Source organism: Centropristis striata, chromosome 7 (assembly GCF_030273125.1).
Source record: "Centropristis striata isolate RG_2023a ecotype Rhode Island chromosome 7, C.striata_1.0, whole genome shotgun sequence".
Lineage (NCBI taxonomy): Eukaryota > Metazoa > Chordata > Actinopteri > Perciformes > Serranidae > Centropristis > Centropristis striata.
In genome coordinates, this window is record NC_081523.1 from 36,824,097 (window position 1) to 36,834,924 (window position 10,828).

The window sequence follows — 10,828 nt, forward strand, 5'->3', positions numbered from 1 at the left end:
GGGTAAAATCATTCAAAGGCACAACATTAATTTTCATTTGTATGCAGATGACACCCAGTTATATATACCGTTAAAACCTGGTTCTTTAGATATTTCCCACATTCTCTCATGCCTGACTGATATAAAAGCATGGATGTCCAAAAACTTTCTTCAATTAAACGATTCAAAAACAGAGATTATCATTTTCTCCCTATCCAGCTCCCGCATCCCCGACAGTCTCCCTTCTACCTTTAGTATCCAGAAAGAGGCACGCAATCTTGGTGTCATTTTTGACTCAGAGCTGTCGTTTGACTCACAGGTAACCAAGGTAGTGAAATCCTTTTATTATTGTTGTATGATTATCTTGTTGTGATAGGTGATTTTACATTTTACATTTCAGATTCAGTTCAGATTTAGTTTTTCAATACAATGATTCAAATTATACAATACAAATTAAAATATAAATAATTCAAATTCAGTTTCTGGTGGCACATATTTCAGCCCATATGAACCCTTGAAACCTGCTGTGGATAAAAAATTGTCAGCTGAATTAGTAAAAACTGTCACCAGGACAAGCAGCCGGCGTTGATTTAGCTGCTGTAGCACTTTAAGTTCATTCTGCTGCTGAATATTACATGTTACCTGTGTGTCAGTACTGTATTCATGTATTTATATATCTGTGTGTGTATGTATGTGTGTGACGAGGAATGTCCGTCTGTACAGATGTACTCTATAACAACATGCATATCATCAGTGTTTTAATGTACTCGTTATTGTCAATAAATACAAAAAGAACAAATACAGTAAAAAAAAAAAAACAAGAACAGGTTGTACAATATTTGGCTCTCGTTGTGAAGATTATCTCAACAGTTTTAACAGTAAAAAAATTTACTTACATCAATTTAGAAAGCAGTTAGAATAAAAACAAAAGGCACCGAACATTAATCGCACCTGACATAAAGGCAGTTAGTGTTGGAAAAGAGGCGGCGGTCACCATGGCAACAGCAGAAACTTTTTTACAGACGAGAAAGTGGTGACCAGACCTGAGGAAAAAAGAAATGTTCAGAAAATGTGTGGAAATGCTAAAATAAAGCAGCTGAAAATGAAGAAAAAATTATTATTTGTCTTAAAAATATGAAATTAAGAGAATCTCTATTATTATTTTTGACACTTTTCTACTTCAAAATAAAAAATAAAAAAAATATTAAGCCTTTTACACTTCATTTAAAATCTAAATTTGTCACAAGACTTTGCACCATTCAGATTTAAATCAGCTTTTTAATATAATTTATACTATTTGAATTATCGCTGTTTTGTTTTATGCTTTTTTCAGATCTATTCTGAGTCGATGCATTAACACTGTCAGATTTTTAAGACAAATAATACATTTTTTCAGCTATGCTTTGTGATTTATTTCATGTATTCCACACATCTTCTACAGGAAATGCATTTCTGTGATTGTGGACTTAAACCATCACCACACAACTGTCAGAAAAGGCTTAAAAATGCTCTTGGTTCAGAGACTTCAACTAAATATCTGCAAACACTGAATTGAAAGAAATTACCGACCACTAAACTAGTGCTTTTTGCCCATAAAATCAACTTACAAACTGTCAAAACCCCCAAATTTGCTCAGAATTTCAGATTGTTTTTGAGCCGGATAACCATTAACCCTTGTGCCTTACTGAGGACATTTTTGTCTTTTTAATTTATTTTTTTCCCCATTATTTTGGCTGTATTAATGCAACTAGGTCTTTTATTTTTATGTTTGGAAGTTCAACCTTAGCTCCTATCATGACTCCATAATAAACTCTTCAGGACAAAACTCAGTAGTCTAAGATTACTTTTACTATCAGGAAAGTAATTCAAATTTTGTGTATTTGTCTTAAATAAAAACGATAGTTGCATTGTGTAAACAAACTGGCATTTATACATAGATACATTCTGAAACTGATTTAATATTTGGTAGTAATTCTACAAACTTATGAACAAGATGTAACTCAGTGAGAGTGGACATTAATATTAATATACAGTATTTTTATTCCAAGTTTTAGGAAGAGGACAATTTTGTTCTTTAAGTTAACAAGTGGGAGTTTTTTCTAAAAATCCAACAATTAAAAAATAACAGATCCGAGCATCAAAATCAGTGTTGTTAAAAAAAAATAAAAATCACCCTCGTATTTGGTATGCAGAAATGAATTAAATGTTTTAATGTAAACAAACTGACATTTAAAGGGTTGAAAATCAGAAAATAAATATGTCATAGTTATAATCAGAACAAAAGTTAACTAAAGGATTCAACTCAGTTAATGTGTAAAATAAAATAAATATATAATTGTATTGCTGATTTCTGAAGCAGATATTTTGTCCTCTGAAGACATATTTTGGGACACAAGGGTTGATAAATTATTTTATGTTCCCCTTTTTTTTTCAGTTTACAACAGAATTGGAGCTTAAAATATTCCCTAACTACCTGCAAACTTTTCAACACTTTCAACCCTGATTTTTGCTGCAGATAAAACACTCTACTGTGCTTTGTTATTGAGGTCATAAATTGATTTTCTCTCCCTGAAATAAGCGGCGGTGCAGGTGGCGTCAGACCGAGTTGGGTGCGTTCCTCTCGTACATCTGCTCCCACATCACCGTCCTGCAGACGCAGAAGAAGTCCCACAGGTTGCAGAAGACGCCGCGGTCGAACGGGTTCTCCTCGTCGCCGCAGTGCTTCAGGTAGGAGATGCGGTGGCGCGACATGAACTCCCAGGTGGTGCAGTTGATGGAGACCAGGTAGAGGTGGCAGCCCAGCAGCAGCACCACCACCACGGAGAACACGCCCACCACGCCCAGCGCCGCCAGCAGGACACCGTTCACTCGGAACCACAGCGCCCACGTCAGGCTCGCCGAGATACCGGACCTGAGCCAGAGAGAGACATATATCAGTAACAGAGGTGTGAATCATATATCAGTAACAGAGGTGTGAATCCCCAGAGGCCCCAGTACTGAGACTGCTCTCATTAAGGTCACTAATGATTTGTTGCTTGCAGCTGACTCGGGGCTCTCTTCAATTTTAATTTTACTTGATCTCAGCTCAGCCTTTGATATGGTGGACCATGAAATTCTAATTAGCCGTCTGGAACACCTTATTGGCATCAGTGGTGTGGCACTTGAGTGGTTCAAGTCCTATTTATCAAACAGGTCCTTCTCAGTGTCCCTTGGTGGTGCCTGCTCCTCTCATGCTCCCCTTCTTTGTGGGGTCCCCCAGGGGTCAATTTTGGGGCCCCTCCTTTTTTCTATCTACATGTTACCACTGGGTAAAATCATTCAAAGGCACAACATTCATTTTCATTTATATGCAGATGACACCCAGTTATATATACCGTTAAAACCTGGTTCTTTAGATATTTCCCACATTCTCTCATGCCTGACTGATATAAAAGCATGGATGTCCAAAAACTTTCTTCAATTAAACGATTCAAAAACAGAGATTATCATTTTCTCCCTATCCAGCTCCCGCATCCCCGACAGTCTCCCTTCTACCTTTAGTATCCAGAAAGAGGCACGCAATCTTGGTGTCATTTTTGACTCAGAGCTGTCGTTTGGCTCACAGGTAACCAAGGTAGTGAAATCCTTTTATTATTGTTGTATGATTATCGTGTTGTGATAGGTGATTTTACATTTTACATTTTTTTAAGTCCAATGTAATTTCTTCTTGTTGTTTCATTTTGTTATTGTCAGTGAATTATATTTGATATGTTTTATTTCTGTTGTACAGCACCTTGTTACTTGTTTTTGAAAGGTGCTATATATATAGAGTTATTATTATTATTATTATTATTTTATCAGTCTTTTTATTTCTCCACAATGAGAGTCAAACCCACACACGACCAACATTTTTTGTTGTTGTTAATTTGTGTTTTTTTTCTCTTGTTAATTTGTGAGTTTATTCTCGTATTTTTTTTTCTTGTGGATTTGTGAGATTTTTCTCGTTAATTATTGTTTTTCTTCTAGTTAATTTGTTAGATTTTTCTGGTATTTTTTAAAAAAATGTATCGTTAATTTCTGAGTTTTCTCTTGCAAATTTATGAGTTATTTTGTTGTAAATTTGTGATTTTTTCTGGTAAATTTGTAAAAAAAATTCTGGTAAATTTTTTAAGTTTTCTTGTTAATTTGTGATTTTATTTTATTTTTGGATTTGTAATTTTTTCTCGTTCATTTTTTTTCTTGGTAATTTGTGGGAGGGTTTTACTGGTAAGTGAATTAGTTTTTTTGTTGTAAATTTGTGATTTTATCCCAATACTTGAGTCACGATATGATATTATTGCGATTTTAAGCATTTTGCGATATGGTGAGTATTGCGATACAATATATTGAGATTTAACTGTTTAACTGCATTTTATGTCCACAGAATTAAATTCAATGAAGAATTGTTTTGTCAAATAAAAGAAAAATCTCAGCGTATTCATCTCACTTCAGTCTTTTTATTTCCCCACAATGAGAGTCAAACCCACAGACTGACCAACAAAGTGTTTTTTCTTGTAAATTTGTGATTTTTTTTCTGGTAAATTTTTTCACTGCTTTCAATCTTTTTGAATAAAACATAAAAAAACCCTAACTTTGCAGCGTTATTATCTATCTGGTTGTATTTGCCCCTTGATGTGTTTCCTTTGTTTCATTATTTCTTATTCTTCTTTTACCGCTTTACTCAGCTTCTGTTGCTCTTAAAATCTCTCGTTAAGGCTGCATAAATGAACTTTCCTATATTTAATAAGAGTTTCTATGCGTGCATTGGACTGCCTATCAGCTGTATTCAGTGCTAAAGAGTTCCTCCTCTGTCATTCATGGCATTTACTTCAGTCGCACCTTGTTCTCAGCTGAACTCACCGAGGTCACGTGTTTATAATCAAACCTACAATTTAGTCCTTCAGCTGTAAAAGCCTGCAGAAGGATTAAATAAAGTTCGCTGAACTCTGAAGTTTGCATTTGAGCAAAACTTTAAAGCGCCTGTTTACCAAACGTAAACAGAGATTTATCCGTCAATTTAATTTGCCAATCTCAGACTCACATGTGTCCTGATTCGACCTAATGGTGCAGAGATAAAACTGGGTGCTCTGTCCTCACGTGCTCTTTTTTTCCCACTGAGTCATTATCATTAGAGGTTGATGTTTAAACGTACAGAGCGATGTGGAGCGCCCACAGCAGGGCGAGCAGCTGCACCAGCAGGTAGACGATGAACCAGCGGTGGTTCCGCTCTCCCACGCAGTTCTCGATCCAGGGGCAGTGGTGGTCGAAGCGCCGCACGCAGCGCTTACACGTCTGGCAGTGCTTCGCTCTCATTGGCTGCTGCTTGAAACAAGGGGAAAGAAGGTGTTAGAGAGAGAGGGAGGGAGGAGTGCTATATCAAGAAATCTATGGCTTCAACTGAATTGTTTCATTTTCTTTCTTTTGTCCGAACAAATTAAACGTTTAAAATCGGTCAAACTGGTTGCCTTGAAAGTTCTTATCATATTATATCTAGGCGAGTCAAAGTTAGGGCCGCAGGGTGGTCGGAAAATGTAGAAAATCCCTGAAAATTTCCAAGCAAGATGAGCTTGGACGTTTTGCACGATTTCAATATAGAAAAGTATTCTTTTTATCTGTGAATTTATTTGGGTGGTTGGATGTTTTTGTCATATATTTTGGTAGTATGACAATTTAAGTGAATTGTCAAATGTCCCCTGTCTGTTATAGAGAATCTGTGAGGGAAAGAGCTGACACTATTTCTGATTTTTTTCTGGTAATTTTTTAAAAAGTTTTGTCGTTAATTTGTTATTTTTTTCTTGTAAATTTGAGTTGAAAATAAAATAAATAAGTAAAATATTAATAAAATAAAATAAGTAAAATTGATTTTTTTCCTTGTTAATATTTGATTTTTTTTTCATTTGTGAGTTTTTTGTTGTGCATTTGTGATTTTTTGTTTTTGTTAAATTATGTTTTTTTTTCTTGCGAATTCATGAGTTTTTTTGTTGTAAATTTGTGATTTTTTGGGGGAATTTGTGATTTTTTTCTCATTAACTTTTGGGTTTTTTTCTTGTTAATTTGTGAATTTTTCCTTGTGGATTTGTAAAATTTCTCTGGTAAATTTTGGTGATTTTTTTTCATAAATTTGTACGTTTTTTTCAGGTAAATTTTTCTTGTTCATTTTTGAGATTTTTCTTGTAAATTTGTGATTTTTTTGTTGTAAATTTGTGAGTTTTTTGTGAATTAGTGATTTTCTTTACCCGTTAATTTTTTCTTGTTTTTTTCCTCGTAAATTTGTGAGTTGTTTCTCATATCTTTATAATATTTCAGACAGTAGCCTGAAGCAAAGTTTATAGTTTAACACCTTCTGCTAGTTTCTGCTCGCTGTTGAAGCGAGGATGCAGCTTCATCGAGCCACAGGAGAAGCTTGATGAATCTATTTCTATTCATTCTGGATTATAAAAGATCAGTTCAGTGCTCCGCCCACACTGCTGACTCCAATCATTTAGCTGACATATTTGGCATGTTTCATAGCCTATTTCTGCTCATGACATGATAAATACTGCAGAGTCAACTAACCAGCCGTTTTGCTCTTAGTTCACTAAGAATAGTTGATTTTTTATTAACATGCTGAATTACTTATTTACAAGAAACTAAACTAAGTATGTGCCAAAATGTTCTATCCTGATAAATGGAATTTAATATATTGATATGGATATATATATATATATATATATATATATATATATCACCATATAACAGGTTTTTTGGTAATTTAATTTTTTTGAAAAGTCTTGTGAAAATATTGCTCTAACACAGTTGGGATGCTGTTTTTACACAATAAAAGAAAAACTACATAGAAAACTATATACGATAGACATTTTGATATAGTTTGGCGATATATATATATTTATTCTGGTAAACAGGTTTTAATGTGGTGCTTCTGCATGATTCTCTGTGGAGAAACAAACCGTTGATTAAATCAATTATTCAATTTGTCAGCAAAATTGTACGCCCTACAAATAACCTCCATATTTCTATTTTAGTTCCCCACAATTCCTGTTAATTCCCACGTAAAGTTTCCACCTTGAATAATCCCATAATTCCTCCAACTGTAATTAAAATACTGTATTTTTTCATCCTTTACAGCCCGACTCATTGAACTGCTCTAAATCATCTTGTTCCAACACAGTAGTAGTAGTAGTAGTAGTTTATATTAAATAAATAAAACCCCCAAAATAAGACATCAAGAGAACAGAAGAAGTGACAGCAAGTAAAAAAAATCTGTGTTTGAGTTGAAACACCGATTGAACTGAACATAAAATAAACAACGAATAAACAAATAACTGAGTACACAGAAATGTTTCAGGACAAACTGATGTTCTGGACACAGTGTGTGTCTCAGTCTGAGTGTGTGTGGTGTGTGGTGCGTGTGGTTTGTGGTGTCTGTGTGTTGTGTGCGTTTGTGTGTGTGGTGTGTGTGTGTGTGTGTGTTTGTGTGTGTGGTTTGTGGTGTGGGTGTGCGTGTGTGCATGTGTGTGTGTGTGTGGTGTGTGGAGTGTGGTGCGTGTGGTTTGTGGTGTCTGTGTGTTGTGTGCGTTTGTGTGTGGTGTGTTTGTGTGTGTGGTGTGTTTGTGTGTGTGGTGTGTTTGTGTGTGTGGTTTGTGGTGTGCGTGTGTGTTGTGTGCATGTGTGTGTATGTGTGTGTGGTGTGTGTGTGTTTTTGTGTGATGTGTGTGTATGTGTCTGTGTTGTGTGCATGTTTGTGTGTGTGTGGTTTCTCTGTGTGTAATAGTGTGAGTGTGTGATGTGTATGTGTGTGTGGTGTGTGTGTGTGTGTGTGTGTGTGTGTGTGTGCGTTACCTGCAGCAGGCAGTACCCGCAGCGCCGCAGCCGAGGGGTCGAGGTCTGAGGAATCATCGACTCCAATTCTTCATTTGAACCCTGAACGCAACACAAACTGATGTGGGTCACACAAGTTCACACATACACACACAGCAGTGACGTGGCAGGGCCTCACCTGACCGCACGTCACACACACACACACACACACACACACACACACTCTGTTACCTTCACCCGAAGCACACACACTCGTGTTGCTGCACCTTTTAGTCACATGCCTTAACTTCTACTAGAGCGGCACCAAATAATGATCATTTGTGCATCCTTATTCTCTTTTTCTTAGAAAATTATATTTAGATTCACAGGATAGGTAATCTCTGCAGCAACATAATAATGAATTAATTCAGAATGAAATTTTTGGGCAATTTTGTTTGTGATTTTTTTTGTTAATTTGTGATTTATTTTGTTAATTTATGATTATTTTCTCATTAATTTTAGTTTTTTTTTTTCCTGTGAATGCTTTTTGCTGTGCATTTGTGAGTTTTATTTTGAATTTATGTATTTATATATTTAAATTAAAATTCATAGGATGGGTAACCTCTGCAGCAACACAATAATTAATAAATTCAGAATTGATTATTTTTTAACTAATTAATACATTTTCAGGCAATTTTGTTTGAGATTTTTTTCTCATTATTTTTTTCCCCTGTTAATTTGTGAGTTTTTTCATGTGGATTTGTGATTTTTTTTCTCATTATTTTTTTTCGCTCGTTAATTTGTGAGTTTTTCTTGCAAATTTATGAGTTTTTTTAATGTAAATTTGTGCGCTTTTTTGTAAATTTGTAAGCTTTATATATATATATATTTTTTTTTTTTTAATTATTATTATTATTTTTTTCTTGTTACTTTGTGAGTTTTTTGTTGTAAATTCGTGTTTTTTTTGTTTTCACATGATGGGTAATCTCTGCAGCAACATAATACTTAATTCAGAATTACATTTTGGCAATTTTGCTTTAAAAAAAATAATTTTGTCTCCTGAAATTTAGACATTGCATTAGTCTATATGGACCTGCACTTATATAGCGCTTTTCTAGTCGCTTTGCGACCACTCAAAGCGCTTTACACTACAGACTGCACCCACACATTCATACTGGTGGCAGACCCTAAACGGTGCCACCTGCCACCATTGGGAATTCATTCACACACCGATGAACGCAGCATCGGGATCAATTTGGGGTTCAGTATCTTGCTCAAGGATACTTCGACATGTAGGCTGCCATGGTCAGGGATCGAACCACCAACCCTCCGATCAGAAGACGACCCACTCTACCAACTGACCACAGCCGCCCTATATTGCAATTTCAATAAAATTTCAATTAGTGTTCAATGGCCTTTGGTTGCTCTTAGTGGTTTTAATATATTAAGAAAAGATTAAATAAGAAAGGATAGAACTCCTGGAGGCAACTATTGTTCCAGGTTGCAACTGCAATAAAACGCAGTAAATTAAGTATAAAAAACAGTATAATAAGAAAAAAAAAATACAGTAAAGTAAGAATATATTACAGTAAAATAAGAATAATACAATCAAATAAGTGATTAAGATAAATGAATCAAAAAAATTATAATATATTAATAACAAAAATATATTAGTATTAACAGAAATAACTGCACATGAGAAGTAATATTGTACTTGGAGAAGCAAATTTATTCTGAAAAAAAAAAAAAAGTTTCATTATCTTTTATTTCTCACGTTGTTCTTGCAAGTTTTATTTTGTTTCTGATATAAATTTGTGCAGGAAGCCAGCTCTTATGTAATGTGTGTTTGCCTTCTGTGGAACTTTTAGAGACTTTTATTTTTATTGTTTTTATGGCTCTGTTTGTCTTCTGTGTCGTTTTTACTGCTTTTATATTGTTATTTTGTGATTTGTGACTTTGGTTTGAAAAGGCGCCCAATAAAAAGTACTCTCTCTACTTTTGCAGTTCTTGTTGATCTTGTCTTACGCGCTATCGTTGAATTTAACTTGTAAAACACTTTGGTTAACGCCATGTTTTTTGGAGTTTGACCCCCTATGGGATAATGACGAGATGATCCATTATATTGATCAGCTTGTCTGGCATTTTTGTCAAAGTTTCATTATTATTGCATCATCATGAAAAGCACAGAGTGATTATATTAACTGGTGGAAAACTCACAGTGTGTGTGTGTGTGTTTGTGTGTGGTGTGTGGTCTGTGTGTGTAATGCATGTGTGTGGTTTGTGTGGTTGTGTGTGTGTGTGTGTGTGTGTGTGTGTGTGTGTGTGTGGGAGTGTGGTTGGTGGTGTGTGTGTGTGTGTGTGTGTCAGTGTGGTATGTGTGTGTGTGTATGTGTATGTGTGGGGTGTGGTTGGTGGTGTGTGTGTGTGTGTGTGTGTGTGGTGTGGGGTGTGGTTGGTGGTGTGTGTGTGTGTGTGTGTGTGTGTGGCGTGTCAGTGTGTGGTGTGTGTGTGTGTGTGTGGGAGTGTGGTTGGTGGTGTGTGTGTGTGTGTGTGTCAGTGTGGTATGTGTGTGTGTGTATGTGTATGTGTGGCGTGTCAGTGTGTGGTGTGTGTGTGTGTGTGTGGGTTGTGGTTGGTGGTGTGTGTGTGTATGTGTGTGTGGGAGTGTGGTTGGTGGTGTGTGTGTGTGTGTGTGTCAGTGTAGTATGTGAGTGTGTGTATGTGTATGTGTGGCGTGTGTGTGTGTGTGTGTGTGTCTGTGTGGGTTGTGGTTGGTGGTGTGTGTGTGTATGTGTATGTGTGTGCGTGGCGTGTCAGTGTGTGGTGTGTGCGGTGTGTGTGTGTGTCAGTGTGGTATGTGTGTGTGTGTATGTGTATGTGTGGCATGTCAGTGTGTGGTGTGTGTGTGTGTGTGTGGGTTGTGGTTGGTGGTGTGTGTGTGTATGTGTGTGTGGGAGTGTGGTTGGTGGTGTGTGTGTGTGTGTATGTGTATGTGTGGCGTGTGTGTGTGTGTGTCTGTGTGTGTGTGGCTTTG

General features: G+C 36.0%; 1 protein-coding gene across 2 annotated transcripts in view; it reads right to left on the minus strand.

Annotated features, from left to right (window-relative positions):
* Positions 1–910: 910 nt before the first annotated feature.
* zdhhc12a (zinc finger DHHC-type palmitoyltransferase 12a) overlaps positions 911–10,828 on the minus strand; it is a 14,409-nt gene continuing 4,491 nt past the window's right edge. Inside the window, exons 3-5 of one of the 2 annotated variants that reach the window (XM_059337512.1) lie at positions 7,837–7,917; positions 5,150–5,319; positions 911–2,890 (exon numbers count right to left, since the gene is read on the minus strand). In XM_059337512.1, the coding sequence (XP_059193495.1) occupies positions 2,575–2,890; positions 5,150–5,319; positions 7,837–7,917 (567 nt within the window). In that variant the 3' untranslated portion in view covers positions 911–2,574. The remainder of the gene's footprint in view (positions 2,891–5,149; positions 5,320–7,836; positions 7,918–10,828) is intronic. The other variant, XM_059337513.1, reaches the window with a different exon arrangement.